The sequence below is a fragment of the Alternaria alternata genome, assembly GCF_001642055.1.
Source record: "Alternaria alternata strain SRC1lrK2f unplaced genomic scaffold CC77scaffold_3, whole genome shotgun sequence".
NCBI classification, from domain to species: domain Eukaryota; kingdom Fungi; phylum Ascomycota; class Dothideomycetes; order Pleosporales; family Pleosporaceae; genus Alternaria; species Alternaria alternata.
The window spans coordinates 1,258,491-1,274,554 of NW_017306192.1; the positions used below are offsets into that span (position 1 = coordinate 1,258,491).

At 52.3% G+C, this 16,064-nt stretch overlaps 5 protein-coding genes across 5 annotated transcripts; 4 read left to right on the top strand and 1 right to left on the bottom strand.

The window, feature by feature from the left end:
- Positions 1–1,159: 1,159 nt before the first annotated feature.
- Positions 1,160–5,172, top strand: CC77DRAFT_1081779 (hypothetical protein; the record flags this gene model as incomplete). Its single annotated transcript, XM_018529340.1, has 3 exons — positions 1,160–2,108; positions 2,202–4,251; positions 4,324–5,172. The coding sequence occupies exons 1-3, from the start codon at positions 1,606–1,608 to the stop codon at positions 5,170–5,172; spliced, it is 3,402 nt and encodes a 1,133-aa protein (XP_018390098.1). The 5' UTR covers positions 1,160–1,605.
- An 854-nt stretch (positions 5,173–6,026) lies between these two features.
- Positions 6,027–8,304, top strand: CC77DRAFT_1091584 (ankyrin). The gene has a single exon (XM_018529573.1). The coding sequence runs from the start codon at positions 6,306–6,308 to the stop codon at positions 8,256–8,258; it is 1,953 nt and encodes a 650-aa protein (XP_018390099.1). The 5' UTR covers positions 6,027–6,305; the 3' UTR covers positions 8,259–8,304.
- A 215-nt stretch (positions 8,305–8,519) lies between these two features.
- CC77DRAFT_1005636 (hypothetical protein) lies at positions 8,520–10,277 on the bottom strand (the record flags this gene model as incomplete). The annotated part of the gene is made up of 1 exon (XM_018523367.1): positions 8,520–10,277. One exon carries the CDS (start codon positions 10,275–10,277, stop codon positions 8,520–8,522), a length of 1,758 nt encoding a protein of 585 aa, XP_018390100.1.
- A 2,721-nt stretch (positions 10,278–12,998) lies between these two features.
- CC77DRAFT_1057878 (hypothetical protein) lies at positions 12,999–14,328 on the top strand (the record flags this gene model as incomplete). Its single annotated transcript, XM_018528071.1, has 3 exons — positions 12,999–13,079; positions 13,143–13,696; positions 13,746–14,328. 3 exons carry the CDS (start codon positions 12,999–13,001, stop codon positions 14,326–14,328), a joined length of 1,218 nt encoding a protein of 405 aa, XP_018390101.1.
- A 577-nt stretch (positions 14,329–14,905) lies between these two features.
- CC77DRAFT_1057879 (hypothetical protein) lies at positions 14,906–16,018 on the top strand (the record flags this gene model as incomplete). The annotated part of the gene is made up of 3 exons (XM_018528072.1): positions 14,906–15,057; positions 15,276–15,408; positions 15,461–16,018. 3 exons carry the CDS (start codon positions 14,906–14,908, stop codon positions 16,016–16,018), a joined length of 843 nt encoding a protein of 280 aa, XP_018390102.1.
- Between the last annotated feature and the right edge of the window lie 46 nt (positions 16,019–16,064).

Here is a 16,064-nt window from a genome sequence, read left to right on the forward strand (position 1 = left end):
GAAGTGAACGAGAGAACTTGTAACAGGGCTTGGAAAAAAGTGTTTAGAGGCGCAAGGGGCTGGGTGAGGCGTATATCACGGTGTAGGTCCTTTGTCAGTGCCTTGATGCTTCGCCATGGCTGTCTACAAATTGTTGGGAACTGAGGCGGAACCACAACGCAAGTGAAGGATCGAGATACATTAGCGAGCGACATCCCTCCGACGTGCAGGAGCAGCTTTACTCGAAGCTTGCCGGAACGGACTCTGTGCGACAGGTTGAGTGGGGCAGTTCGTGTACTCATTGCGACGACGGAGTACCTTCCCGCAAGTACCATGAGGTGCAGTAGCTGCCCTCGTCTACGCGTGGACTAATGTATGCAGGCCCAAATGAGGGGTTTTGCTCATATCGTGATTTGAAGAATTGATGAGGGGCGACGGTTGAGCTAGGGTGAGCAAAGCGACCAACAGCTGGGTTTAATATACTGGTTTTTTCCAGGGTTGAGGAGGGAGAAGGAGGGAAGGGTGGTTGACGACGCAGTAGAGCAAGATGCGACGGTGAGATGTGTGTGACTCTCACCGCAGGTTGTTAGAGTGGCTGTCACACGCGAGCAGGAACCAATCAGTATGTCATCGGTGGTATGTCACGGCGGGACCCAGGGCGCACTCGTGCCTGATTTGACGATCGAGGGACCAAATTCGGGTTTTTGCTGCTGCGGATGCTGCAGGCAGAGGGCCTTTTCTGTCCAATGTGGTGTTGGCGCTTGACCGCCAGCTGTACAGAAGATACATGGCCTAACATAGGGGGCAGCTGCACAGCGCAAAATTTGTTCTCTCTGAATATTATTCTTTCTTGTCTCCCTTCCCCGCTTCTCTTTTGCTCGTGAGACTTGGGACCGAAGGCTTTAGGGGTGTGTGAGGTGCCGACGCCTCGCCTCTGGAATATTTGATTTGCTGCATTTTACTTGGAATACGCTAACGCCGTGTTCGACCGTTCGCCCGCCTGGGGACTTGTGCCTTAGCTGAGCTGATTGGTCCGACGGCCCCAGCCTCAGTCGCATCCATCCCATCTTACTTGGGACGACTCATCATCGCACATTGCATCGCGTCGTCGTCGCCGCCGCCCTCGCCCGCCTCCACTCGCATCCGGACGTCAGCCTGCCCCAAGTCGCCCTACTACTGCCTGCTCCGCCGCTGAGCCTCATCATCAGCAGCGTCGCTGCTCGCCAACCACGGTCCGTTTGTCTGTCATTAAGGTTAGGCGCCAACAGCTGCGCATGTCGCTTGGGCGTCAACTTTAGACACAGACGGTACTTTCGTCATTACCACGGAGATTGTCGTGCAGAATTTGCAGCCGTCGAAATCTGCGAGGGAAGTGGAGTGGCACGGAGCATGAACTAGATCCATGGACGTCGGAAGCCACAGTTACACACGACCGCGACACAGCATGCAGCCGGCGCCAAATCGATAGCATCAATCCAATCCATCCATATCCGACAAGGGATCTCCCTCGCAGCGCAACCACACGGCAGCTCACCTCACGCCTGCCTGCGTTGCTCCTTCCTCGCACCGTGAAGGCTGGCCGAGGGGGTTAAGAAGGCTGGGAGAGCCGAGCCTGACAACCAGAAGATGCCGCTGCTATCAGCCGACAATGGCGACACGAGCAGGAGTGCCAGCCGGCAGCGTGCGCGCACCGAAGTGGCCGAGCACAGGAGCATGTGGGACCGCCTCAACTTCCAGAAGATCGGCTCCTGGCTGAAGAAGGACGAGCACACTCCGCCGCCCTCGCCCACCAAGTTTGCCAAGCAGGCGGCTGGTGCCAATAAAGAGAACAAGGAGGAGAAGAAGGAGATGAAGAGGCCGCACTCGAGTGGTGGGCTGCTGGGGAGGAGAGGCAGCAAGAAGGTCATCCCAGGGCTGCCTAGACCCCTGACCTTTAAGCGCATGCAGAGCGAGAAGAGAGACAATCTGCTCGAGGTACCCGAGACCGAACCACGGAGAGCTGTCTCGGAAGACCGCAAGAGCTCCGTCCCCTCGAAACGAAACCCCTCGCCGCCTCCAATGTCCATGCCGTCCATGTCTGCCCCTGACGTCCTGAGTCCGAACGAGAGCAACAGTGAGAAGGAGAAGGAGTCATTGCGGGAGATGGATTCATTGCGAGGAGTCAAATCATTCCAAGTCGAGTCATTGCGAGAGGCCGACTCACTGCGAGCGGCATCGTTGAGAGCGGCTGAGTCATTTGCAGATATAAAACGCGGGGAACGCACAATTGGCGGAGGACCCGACTCCAACATACCCGCAGGCGCACGGCAGGTGGATTACGGCATAGAAGAACCTGAAGACTACATGTCTGCCGGCGAAACGTCCACCGTCGAGGGGCCGCCTCCAGTAGAGAGGCCGCCGCCCCCGCCCCTGCCGCCAATGGAGGTAGCCGATGCTTTCTCGGAACACGGCTCGCATCGCTCAGGCTCGGACATGGACGATATACAGTTACAGGAGGAGCTCGAGGCCAAGTGGATCCTGAACCTCAGCATGCACTTCCGAGACATGTCGGATCGTGAAAAGTTCTTCGTCACATTCGCCGAGCAACCAAACAAATGGAGGAGGGTGACAGTATCGTGCGACTACCGACACCTAGAGCCCGACTCACTCGAGTCTGATCTCAAGACGCTGCACTACCAGCGCGACAAGAGCTCCCGAATCTACGAAGCGATCCGTGACTCCTTGGCGAGCATTCAATTTTACGATACTGTCACGAACCTCAAGCTCGAAACAACGGATGGTCAGCTCCATGTGCACGTTACCGAGGATATTAATGAGATCATCCCGTATCCAGCCACGTCAGCAATCGAACACCTAGACTGCAAGCGCTTCCGGGAGAACGCAGTCACCTTCGACTCCCACATCTCAGGCTTCGTGTACAAAGTCTCAGTCAACAACAGGACATACATCAAGAAGGAGATTCCCGGCCCAGATGCAGTCGAAGAGTTTCTGTACGAGATCAATGCTTTGATCAGCGTGCAAGAATCCAAATGCGTCATCAGATTCGAAGGTGTGATAGTTGACGAGCAGAACGAGCTTATCAAAGGCCTGCTAATCAGCTATGCTGAGCAAGGCGCGTTGGTGGATATGATCTATGACTTCAAGCCAACAGGCCAACTTTACTGGGAACGACGTGAACGATGGGCACGACAGATCATCGAAGGTTTATCCGAGATCCACGAAGCCGGCTTTGTACAAGGCGACTTTACACTCTCCAACATCGTCATAGACAACGACGACAATGCGAAAATCATTGATATCAACCGTCGCGGCTGCCCTGTCGGCTGGGAACCACCTGAGCTAGCCAAGCTTATCGAAAGTGGACAACGAATATCAATATATATTGGTGTCAAGTCGGATCTCTACCAACTCGGTATGGTGCTGTGGGCGCTAGCAGAACAGCAAGACGAGCCGGAGCGCCAGCAAAAGCCACTGACCCGCACACTCGATCGGCCAAACACCGATGTTCCAGTGTATTTTCGCGACATCATCAGAGCCTGTCTTAGTGACACGCCCCGAGCGAGACCATCAGCAGCAAACCTTCTCAAACGGTTCCCAGAGGACATACTAGATAGAGATTTCAAGCCCAAGGCTGCTATCAGAAACAGCGCCTCTACGCACAGGAGCGACAAGGAGTACATCGACCCCAGGACGGCAGTTGATCTCGAAGACATATCAAAACACCGCCGTCACTCACGGCAGCAGTCGTCGTTCGAGGAGATTCATGTGCCCCGTACGGAGTATCCCACATCTTCTGGCTCATATATCATTCCCAACAACGACTCCGATCGTGGACGCTCCCCTGGCCCTTTGAGCATTGGCAACAGGACCGGACGGAGTGAATACTCGCCTTATCCTGCTCACCGTTCCGTCATGTCGCTCGACGACTCAGAGCTTGAGAATGAGCTTGCAAGTCTACCAGCCAGTCGAGAGACGAGATGGGAGCAAATCTACATCGATGGTGATACCAAACTTGTCCAAAGAGGATGCGCCGACCTTGACGTCCACGACTTTACTACACAGGAGCCGAAAGATATACACTTCACCGGTCCACCAAGTGAAATGGAGAATTCTTTTCTAGGTAGCAGATCAGCCGAAGACACTCCTCTAAGGGTCTCCTTTGTCAGTGGGCTCCAGCCAACTGAGCCACATTCCATGGAAAGCAGTCTACAAGAATCATCTGACCGCGGCCGTGACCGAGAGATTGGAAACAAGACTTCCTTTAGCAGTCGAGTGCATGAGCTATCACAAGGACCACCAGATCACACCCCCTCGGAGCTAGATGCTACGCCAGATTACTACGAGGGCCGGCAGTTTCATATACCTGATTCTGCCGTGCTCGCCAACCTGGAGTACGACGTTGCCATGGACTCTTCTGCTTCCAACACTGCACCCCCATCACGGGTCAGCACTGGTTTCTCCGTCTTCGACCGTCCGGAAGCCTCGCGGAGAACTGGAACGGGTTTCTCAGTCGCACAAGGATACCGTATGCCACTGCATCAAGATTCTGGCTTTGGCGAGCCCGAGCGGAGATCGTTCGAAAGCGAGCGCATGCGCCAAAGTATTGAAAGCATCAAAGACCTGAACTTCTCCAGCGAAGACGAGGCAAGAATCGACGAGCGTCTATGGGATGAGAAAAGTGGCCCAGTATTCGGCGATGGTGTCCGTGGAGCTGAGCTAGAGATTAAGCCAGAGCCCATACCAATATTTACCATCCCAGCTTCGCCGCAGAAGAAAGAGAAGCAGAAAGAGGCGCGCACATCGATGCCGCCTCCACCAATACCCAGTGTTGGACCGTCAAACGTACTGAAGGTTGAAGATGTTCAAGACAAAGCTTTGGAAGAGAAGAACTCGAACACCACTATCCGACCAGCCAGTAGTCGTACTCCAGTCTCTTCAAACACAGGTCCAAAACCCGTGGATTCCATGGATGTTGTTTCAGCCGAAACCAAACACATTTCGAAGAAAGCATCTAAGAAAGCAAGCACTGTCGGCTCATCATCTAAGGATAAGCTGCCACGAAAGGCTTCACACCACGACCCCTTCCTCGATGACTACATGTCACCAGCCGAAGAATCCGACGGTGACGAAGATGACAAACATCGCGCATCGAACGATCTCTCTGCCTACCTTTCTCAGTCCATTTCCTTTTAACCACTCCATCAATTTTTCCATGCGCGAACATGAGAAGCAGAAGAAGAAGACTTAGGTCTCGGTTCGCAAGGACCAAAAGTTTGACATTGAGAACGTTCATTCGTTACTCCTTTCCATTCATCAAGTCACACCGTTTAACTACATTGCCATTCATTTTATCTGTCTTCATACCAAGTTTAGTATCATTTTAATGTCTCTGTATGTGTCTGTTCATTCATTCTCAACTCCTTCTTTTAGGCTTTCTATTAGCGTTTTGTGGGTGTTCATATCTGAGCAAGCGTTCATGTTTTGGATTGGTTGGCGTTAATCTGTGTGGTTGTGTCGTGATTCATTTCATGATGGACGATCTGGGGTTTGTTTGGAAATTTGCAGTAAAGACAGGTTGTGAACATCTCCCATTTTAGGCGTTTTTGTGCAAGTTGGATTGTTTAAGAGCGGGGATACCAGGTCGACTTTAGCATTTGGTAGCATGGTATGGATGGGCATTTCGGAGAATCACATTGCATTTACCTCTTGATTCTGATCACTCTCCACATGCAAGCATGAGTCCAGTCTAGTACTAATGTCTGTGGCGATAAAGCACATCGAGACTCAAGCCTAAGCTCGAAAGTTATAAGAAGTCACAACAATGATAAGTGAGTGAGTAGTACAGCCACTACATCAAAGAGAGAGAAACTGAACATCTCTTCAGACCATACCTAGGTAGTACTCCGTCCTACTACAATAAAGCGTATCAAGAGGTATGTAGGCGTGGATAGAAGATCTAGAAGTCTACAATGCTGTTTATCTTTATAAGTTCTTCTGTTAGGAGCTGCAAGGTAGAGCTTATCATTTCCATATTGTTCATTCTTTCCCTTGTATGTAGTGCGGCCATTGATCTAATCAGAACGCACTGATGCAGGCTGTATAGGCACCAGCTGTAGGGGAAGTTACTCTTGTGCACAGACCATATCGCGATCGCGTCAGCAAGTCTTTCTCTCCCATTTAATGGATCTTACGATTCCATCGTTGCACACATTCAGACGACTCGTGTATACGGTACTACAAGCAATCGACGTGACCATCTCTGAACTGGTTCCCGAGACGTACGATTCCACTTTCCCTGACTCCATAGACGGACCCATAACTACAACATGGCGAACGTATCACAAGGACTATCCAAGCTCCCAAATGAGCTTCTTCTCGAGCTTGCTGCATTGCTCGGCCCTGCCTACCTCCGGCGCCTCAGTCAAGTCAACCACCGCCTTCTCGACTTCGCCCTCGACTATTCTCGAACACATGTCAGCAGACTCGCCGCTCTACCAGACGATATCGTACTGAGAATCGTTGCGTATCTGGGGAATTTTGCGCATCTGGGAAACTTTGCGTATCCAGGATGTCTGGAAGATCCGGGAAATGGGGGGAATATATATCTAAGCCAACTCGCACAAGCAAGCCATCGGTTCTATCCTCTTGTTATGGACGCCATCCTGCGCGAGGAGGTACGCACGCGGAGTGTCAGGCTGATGAAATTTGCTCTTGACAAGAGAAGGATAGGGATGGTAAAAAGACTATTGCAGAGGGGCGCGGATGTGGAAGCACGTATTTATCACGAACCGAGGCTCAGATTCTACAGTCCTCAGTGTTCTATGCACTGCGTGTGCTTTAGCGAGGTGTGCTTGACATTTTCGCCTTTATCAATCGCTACATCGCACGGTGACGTAGAGATGGCCAAGTTGCTCCTGCATTTTGGTGCAGACGTCCACGCAATCTCTGCACGCAATATTGTGTGTTGTTACGAGAAAAAGTTACGCACACTTGTATCTACGCCACTTCTACATGCAGCATATCACGGTCACGAAGGCCTGGTACAACTGCTCCTGCAAGCTGGCGCGAGCCCGGTCGTTCAGGACAGCCTTCAAATACTTTCTGTAACCATAACCGAGCGACACGAGCATATCGTATTACGGCTTTTGCAAGCTCTGGATTCCGTCAATGAGCCCAGTGATTCCGTCACAAAGGAGCTCTTTCGGGTGGCTTCTGAAGGAGATTTCCGATCACTTCCGTCAGAACTGGTTAGGAAATATGAGCATGTCATCCTACGGCGGTTACCGTCTGTGACATCAACCGAGTGGCACCAGGAAGGCTATATTGCAGCTATCATGGAACTAGCTGTAGCCGCAAAGCTCGTCAAGGTTGTCGATTATCTCGCTCAATTGAAAACACAGCTCCAAATGGAACAGACGGGCTACCTTGATTCGGCGCTATACAACATTATCTCATATGATACCTGCAGAGGCGAGATTCGTAAGAGGGAGCTGCATCAAGAGGTCTACCAAATCGTCGAGACGCTGCTAGCGCAAGGTGCAAACCCCGATGCATCTGGGCAAGGGGAGTCTGCTCGAGACATGGCGTCAACTCATCCAGACCCTAGAGTAAGGAACCGGTTGCTACAAGCGGCACAAAAGCAGCCTCCTAAAGACCTGGCCTCTCAAGTAGGACGTTCATGGGTCGATCCGTCGCAAGCTTCACCGCCACATGTCCCAAGACGATCAAAACGATCGCGCCTGCCCCCTCCAGTAAATCTATGGGAATTCGTAAAGCCTCACAACTGGCAAGGGCAATCTGATGATCAGGAGAGCGATGTGTCAGCTGTTTCAAAGAGTAATGAAGATGATACTAGTGGTGGTCAAGTGACGAGTGTCTCGACCTCAATTTCAATAAGCGCAGTCAACGTCTCAGGAGACCACACAAAGCTACAGTCACCACCTACTAGTTTCAATATGCCCTCAATTCTTCCACCGAAAAGTGTATGGGCCGAGATTCGTTCCACGACAACACCTGCTTCAGCACAGGCAAGGGCAAGCCAAGATCACGCATTTCCAGCCTTGTCAAGGCCGCATAAGACGAGCATGGCCAACATCAAAAGCAGCAGCATGGCTACTGCTGCGTTCAGAGGCAAGACTGAGGCTAGCAAGACTGAAGTTAAGGCAAGTGACACCAAGCAGACGTATGCGACTGGTGTAGGTAAGACACCAAGCACTCAGCAGAAAAGCGGAAAGTCATTGAAGGGGAAGAAGAAGTGGGAGAAGCTAGTCCTTTCTTAGCCTCTACTCCGGCGTCATGAGGAACTTTCCTATGGGTTGTACTTCCAACAATTGTTCCTGGAGATAAATACTACTACTTTATTAGTGAATATCTAAGCTACAGAGCAATATCTCATTTAGGTAGTAGTGACTTTTCTCATTGTAATTACTCATATCTACTCAAAACACTACATACTCAAACATCTTCTAAATCTTGTGCATGTCCAGATGCGCGCCTCTAACTAAATCTCAAGATCTTGAACATTCAGCTTCTCGTATGGATTAGAAGGCGACGACCCTCATACCACGCTTCATAGGCATGTTAGCCATCTCAGCGCGCCGGCGAGCGGAAGAGGTGAGGAACCCAGCTGGGTACTCGACGACAGCGTCGCCAGAAGCAGGGGCTGGTACCGCGGGTGCTGCAGACTGGCCATTCTGCTCTTCAGCAGGGACTGGCTCCGCTTTAGCAGCGTCGTCCTGCTGGTCTGCTTCGCCCTCGTCGTCGCTTTCCTCAGCTTCGTCTTGCTGGTCACCCTCCTTGTCGTCTTGTTCAGCTCCGTCTTGCTGTCCAGCTTGCTCTTGCTCTGCCTTGTCCTTCTCCTGCTGCTTCTTCTCGTCCTCGGTAGCTTTCTTGTCAGCCTCTTCCTGCTTCTTCTTCTCTTCCTCAGCGGCTTTAGCGTCAGCCTCTTCCTTCTTCTTAGCGTCTTCCTCGGCCTTCTTCTGTTCCTCAGCAGCCTTCTTCTCCTCTTCCTTAGCAGCTTTGTCAGCCTCTTCCTTGGCCTTCTTGTCCGCTTCCTCTTGCGCCTTCTTCTCCTTTTCGGCTGCTTTCTTGTCAGCTTCTTCTTGTTGCTTGGCCTGCTCCTCAGCGGCCTTCTTCTCTTCCTCAGCCTTCTTCTTTTCTTCCTCAGCTTTCTTCTTCTCTTCTTCGGCCTTCTTCTTTTCCTCCTCAGCCGCGTTGGGCGTCTCGGTGGCCGCAGGCGCAGTAGCATTTGCAGTGGACGAAGCGACCAGCATGGTCGAGTTCGCGGCCTCGCCCATTACTAAGGAAAAGCTCTCAGTGACCATAGGCGCTGGTGGTGCTGGGTGGGTCATGGACATGTTACCAGCCGCAGGAGCTTCAGGAACAACAGTGACAGCAGCGGGAGGGGGCATAGTGTGTTCTGGCGCCGCCTGCGTCTCCTTAGCCGGCATCTCAGCTGGCGGTGGCATCTCGGCAGGAGGAGGTGGAGGAGGCATGGTGTGTTCTGGTGCTGCTTGAGTTGTGTATGCGGGCATCTCAGCTGGAGGAGGCATCTCCGCAGCAGGCGGTGGAGGAGGCATCTCAGCGGCAGGCGGAGGCGGTGGCATGGAATGTTGGGTGACCATGGGGGCCGCAGTCTGTTCGACCATAGTTGTAGTCTCTGGCGCAACAGTTTCGTGAGTGATGGCCTCGGCTGTAGTTGTCGCTGCAACTTCTTCGGTAGTAGTGGCTGCTGCTGAGATACTGGCTAACTCCTTGGAAACGTGCATGGCTTCCATGGCGTCTGCAGAGGACTTATGGGCTGCATCCTTAGCCTTCTCCGACGCAACATGCATAGACTCCATGGAATCTGCGGAGGCCTTGTGAGCGGAAGCTTTGGCCTGCTCAGAGGCGACGTGCATGGCTTCCATAGCAGCGGCAGACTCTTGATGAGCCTTTTCTTCTGCTTCTGCTTTGGCTTGGTGCTCGGCTTCCATCTTTGCTGCCGCTTCCTGGTGTGCTTTCTCCTCCGCTTCGGCCTTTGCCTGATGCTCGGCCTCCATCTTTGCAGCGGCCTCCTGGTGGGCTTTGTCTTTGGCCTCTGCTTCAGCTACATGCATTGACTCCATAGCATCAGCGGCAGCCTTAGCAGGATCAACTGCTGGGGCGGGCGCAGCCTCGCCCATATGTTCGGTGCGCGCTACAACCCGGGACGGAACGTCAATGTTGATACGAGCAGCCAGCTTTGCGTTCCTAGGAAGAGGACCGGCAGCGACGGCAGCTGCCGAAAGGAGCGTAAGAAGCGGGTATATGGTCTTCATTATGGGTGTTTGGGTTGATCTAGAAGGACAGTAATGGAACTTGAGTCTTCGTTATTACAATGGAAAAAAGAGAGAATGAAGAGCTCAGCTCAATAAAATTAAACACTAGTGCACGGCACTTTGGAGAAAAGAAGGTGGTTGTTTGAAGACGACTTGATGAAGAGTGGGCAGAATTTGTTAGATTCGGGACTTCATGATATATGTACCTTGATCGGCTCTTACGGCATGGAGAAGATTCAGGCCGTACCCCTAGAAGCAAACAGATCATCTGGAGCAGTTCCATACTTGGTGGTGTTTGATGGATTCCCGGCATCGTTTTCGCCTTGTCGAGGATGCCTTCAGGCGGCTAGGCGGCTAGGCAGGGTGACGACGACACTGTTCCCCCACCTCTCTCGAACACTTACAGCTGTCTCTCCGCCGTCTAGATAGCATTGACAGTGCTTGGCGTAGACGTTACCGGGCCAGATCCATGTGCGCGATGAGGCGCAGCACGGAAAAGACCAATCAGATTCATGAAAGACGAGAAAGAAGCATCGAAGCGTGGATCCGCTCGTCAAAGTCTTGGCCTGACAGGAACCGTCGGAGAGTATGTAGCAGGTCAGGCTGCAGGAGTATTGCAGTGTTGAAGCTCGCTTCCTCGGCGGGGATACATATATGCATGCTAGGGGTGTGAGGCGGGCAATGTTTCAGTGGCCCAATACAGAGTAGTGCCCGGATATCATGGCAGCCATGAGCCTCAGGCCCAAGCCACAACGACCATCGGAGGCCGAGATGATGTCAAAATGATCAGGGAGTTGTTTGGACGTTCGCGCAACTGAGTGGGCGTTTGCAGAATCTGCAGTCGGAGGTCTCTTGGTTTCATGACACACTAGGCTTCGGGTACGACATGATCCGAGGTCGAGATGAAAGTTGTGACTTGATAAACATTCCGTTTTCTTGTAAGTGACAGGATCGTACGATACACTGAAGTACCCAAGAAAACTAGGGGTATGATGTAGCAAACTATCCAATCGAAGAGGCAATGATGCAAGCCCGAAAACGTCCATCAATGACTCCCGACGACGCGTAGATAAGAAACTGGAGACTTTTGACACAACAGCGCTGGTGGCGCGAATGTCACGCGTGCTTATTTTCCGTTCGTCGCAAGCGGACGGCGAGCGTCTGCTTCATTCGTTCAAGACGGAAAGTCAATTGTTGATGAGCTCTATCTCTACGGTATCCTCCCCAAGAGATATTTCTGAACGCACCCTGAAGGAACGACTGAAAGCAGAAGACGACCGGAGATGAAAATATTGTGACCTATTTTTCGACTCTCATACAAACCATGCTCGGCCGGAGCCCTCGGGACTTTCAGTAGTTCTAGTATTCGCTTACCGACTTGGAAATGGAAGAGTAGCAACCGAATGTCACTACAATTCAGTCTTCGCAACAGATTTTGCGATCGGGTAACGGCCTGATGTCAGGGGGATGTCCTTGCGAAATGCGGTGAACACATGCGTCGAGACAGTGTGTTGTGTTTCTCGTATATGTGCTAGGGTCCCGTAAAAAACGCCAGGGCTGAAATATGGCTGCCCGGGCCTCGGTAGGGAGATTGACCGGCAAATTTAGACAATGCTTATTGTTGGCGCTTTACCGCCTTTGCGCGCCAAGCAAATCCGCTTCAATTCAGGCCCCTTCTACTAAGATCAAGCAATAGCTTGAAAACTGCCCATCGTTGTCGAGATGTTCGCTGAAGTTTCCTCGCGCTCAGGGGCTTCGGCGCGGCTACTCAGTGGGTCGGAGGAAGGGTGATCATCCGAATCCGAGATGCAGTGTAGCGACAGCATCCTCACAACACCAAGGAGTTCTGTCCGCCCCAATCCGCTGAGCTGCCAAGGCAGAAGAGTGGCAGTGTTGAGGCACCGAGTACAGTAGTAAGCACAGTATGAGGATGGGCATGTTGAAATAGCATGTCATAAGATCTGGGGGGCAGCCAACCGGGTTAGGCCATGGGTTAGGCGAGCACTTGCTTTGACGCTTCCTGCTTCCTTTCTTTGCTGTACGGTGTACGGCTCAACTGCGCCCCGACGAAATGAGCAATTGACGTCACAATGCCTTGCGCTTACCCCAAGCCTGTATGATTATACCGGTGGCATGCCAGTGGCGCCAGCAAACCTCAGCGGTGGTCGCGTGCACAGCCAGCGATGAGCACGCGACACTGCAACGGATGGTAGCGACGATGGCGGAGGCATGTGCATCAGATGGAGATGGGCCAAAGAGAAAGACGATGGGTGGAAGCCTGTGCCTCAGCGGCTTGCGCGCCGCTGCGCAGGTCCAAGCCGCTAGAGATGAAAAAGTGGGACTTTGATACGCATACGCACGCTTGGATCAGGACGTCTGACCTCCTTTGCCGGAATCCGGGCTTCAACGCGAACTTCTAGGCAAGCACCATCATAGGTCCGCTAAGCATCGAGTGAAGCAAGCGGTCACTCCTCCACTCTCCACTTTTGGTCTTGAACCCTTTCCCCTCTTTTGTTTCCTGTCACTCCTTTACCTGTGTTGTCGACATACCTCGAGCCCGACCACCAGGCTCCGCGCGTACCCGGGAGAAAATAGAGCCGACAACTGCACCTCCCGTTGGACCATTTTGAGCAGCATACTCTATTCCACGAGTATCAACAAGCAGCATCCCGCAGACCCCTTAGGCGACACAGCTCCGAACTTGCACGCACGCGACACAACATGGCAAACTCTACCCTACCAGACGACGGCCAATGGAACAGCAAACCAGCCTGGAAGCTGCCAGGATGGTGCGAACCAGTTGTACGTACCTGAACCACATCAGAGTTCCCATAGTATAGCATACTGACAGGGGCATGCGAGCAGATGGTCGCCAGTATCCTTTTCTTCGCCATGTTCATGACACGGAAACGAGACTTCAAGATCTTCGGTCGATCATCACAGCGGACCGGTTATCTTGACAACACACCGAACGAATCCACAGACCGCCTTCTGCAATCAGACAGCGACAGCGACTTCGACGAGATCAGCGCAACCAAGAACCCCAACGCACCCAAAGTCCGCAGCATCCTCTGGTGGAAGGTCACAACACCCAGCACATCGCGCTTCCGAAACAACATACACAGTCGCATACTGCAGCGTTTCCCATTTTTGATTGAGATGTTCTACTGGGTCATCAACTACGCATTCTACCGCATGACCGCCATTGCATCGGCCAAGCTCTTCGCCGGGCGAGGAATTTGGGACGTAGCACAGGAACATGGAATTGCAGTACTAGAAGCGGAAGAATATGGTTTCCTGAGATTTTTATTCCCTGTCCGCGAAAGAGATGTCCAACAGTGGTTCATGCATGGACACCAAGACGCTCTTACAGTGCTGAACAAGTGCTATGCGCTGATTCACATTCCTGGAACGGTTGGGTAAGTTTGATGTTGAAGAACGTATTGGGTCTTTGCTGATTTCTCCAAGATTCATTTGCTGGTACTACTACGTCGCACCGTCCTTTGACACTTTTGCCATCGCCCGCCGAACCCTTACCCTGACCAACTTCTGCGCTTTCATGACCTTTGTTGTATACCCATGCATGCCACCACGACTTCTACCTACCGAATACGGTTTCCTTGACACTGTCCGTCACGACGACGCACAAAGTGTATGGATGAGCGGCAAGTTCGTCAACCAGCTCGCAGCCATGCCGTCGATGCACTTCGGCTACTCTTTTTGCATTGGCATGACCATGATCTACCACTCTGGTCTTTTCCGCCGCACCCTGGAACAGGGCGAAGTACGCAAGAACGCATTCTGGAAGATCTTCTACCTACTTCTAGGAATTGGATACCCTTCCTTCATCTTGACAGTTATCGTTGCTACAGCCAACCATTACTTCATGGACGCATTGGTGGCTACCTGCTTCGTTTTCCTTTCCTTCCTTTGCAACAAGTTCTTTTACGTCTTCATCCCGCTTGAGGACCTCCTACTTTACGTTATCCGAGCGGACAAACCCGTCCCCACAACTGGCGATCGCTTCCACGAGAAGGGTGGCCGTCTGTAGTCTGACGATCCGACTACTTCCCTTTAGCCCTTGGCTCCGGTTGAGAACCTTGTTCACTTTAATCTCGTCGCATTTATGGAGCATAGCATTATCGGCGGCGTTGGTTAGAGCACCTGAAAATTACCCATGTCGCAATTGGATATCACGCAAGTAGCGATGTTATATGTATATGTTCTAGATCCGAATTCAACCTATCTCTGTTGTACTCGCAGTCGTTGCTATGGTGTTCGTGCAGACATGTTTGTGTGATGCTGGCTGACGCTCGCCAAGACCTGTTCCTGCGTTAGCGTGGAGAGAGCTCCCCAGCTCCAGCTCTCGAAGACGCGTACAAGCTCTCGAGAAGGCTCCCAGTCGTGTCCAACCACCACTCAACGCTCTCTAAGTAGTTCCACGCGCTTTGACACGCGATTTTTGTATAGCGCTACCATCTCTCTAGCTATCCGCTTTTCGCGATTCATACTATTTTCTGGTTGCTGACATTGATATTCCGCATAGCTATCTTCGAGCTTGTTTCGAATAGCTTCATTCGCTTCCACACACTTTCCTCCGCTATCGCATATACCCAATCATAATAGTTATGGCGGATCTTGAGCAACAGACGCCGATTGAGGGCACACCCGTCAATGACATTGAGATGGAGGGCGCGGGCGACGCTGAAGCTGGCGCGGGAGAGACAACACTCTTGCCTGAGATTGAACCGGAGACGCCCAAGCTGGTTCTCTTCGCTGAGTGAGTCACGCTCGTATACATACATTAGGCCAGGGGATGTTTTGGTGAGCTGGCAAGAGCGGGGGTGCACTGGTTGCGTGCATGAGGCTTGATAGCTAGAACACAGCCGGAGATAGTGCGCGCAATCATTGCCTTAGCTTTGCGGAATTGTGAATTGTTCCTTGCCCTCATGAAGGTCAAAGACATACAGAATGAATGCGCAGCTAACATGCGACCAGTCTCATGAAGAGTCCGATCGTCGAAGTCATCGTGGGATCCGGAGACGACCGAACTACATACTCAGCGCACGAGGCAGTTCTCGTGAAGTCGCCAGAGTTCGTCAAACAAGTTGAGAAGTTTGCGCCAGGAGGGGTACGCTACCAGGTCCTCGCTCAGCCAGAGGTCGCTTACTGACAGTCTCTAGCCTCGCCAGATCGTCTACACAGATTGCGACGTTGATGCTATGGGCTCAGTGGTTGAATACCTCTACACCGGCGAATACTTCCCCAAGAAAACATCCAGCGCACGCGACGCACCTCTCGAGAAGGACCCGCGGCAGCCGTCTACTGATAACGAAGGCTTGGGTCTTCTTGTCCACGCACGCATCTACACCCTCGCGGATCGTCTCCAACTCCCAGAATTGAAGTCCCTCGCACACTCGAAGATCCACCGCACGGCCTCGACTGCAAAGGGGGAGCTCGCATACGCACGCTACGTATACAAGGAATCTAACCCCGAAGACGCGACTATCCGCAAGCCGGTGGCTGCTTTCTGGGCTACACGCAGCTACAGCCTACGCCACGACGCCGAGCCAGAATTCAAGGCCATGTGTCTCGAGTTCCCACAATTCTCGTACGATGTGCTCCAGCTTGTCTTGGACCAACAAGAGAAGAAGCGTGGCGGTGATGATGGGCCGAGTCGAGGTGGGCCGAGCGTGGTTCCTGGAAGCACGAGGAAGAGGGCTAGAGTGAGTCAAGTATAGATGCGAGATTTGATTTTGCATCGTGCTTGATTCTTCTTACCTCCTT

Coding starts and splice junctions, on each gene's coding strand:
- CC77DRAFT_1091584 (XM_018529573.1), top strand. CDS start 6,306: ATGGCGAACGTATCACAAGGACTATCCAAGCTCCCAAATGAGCTTCTT.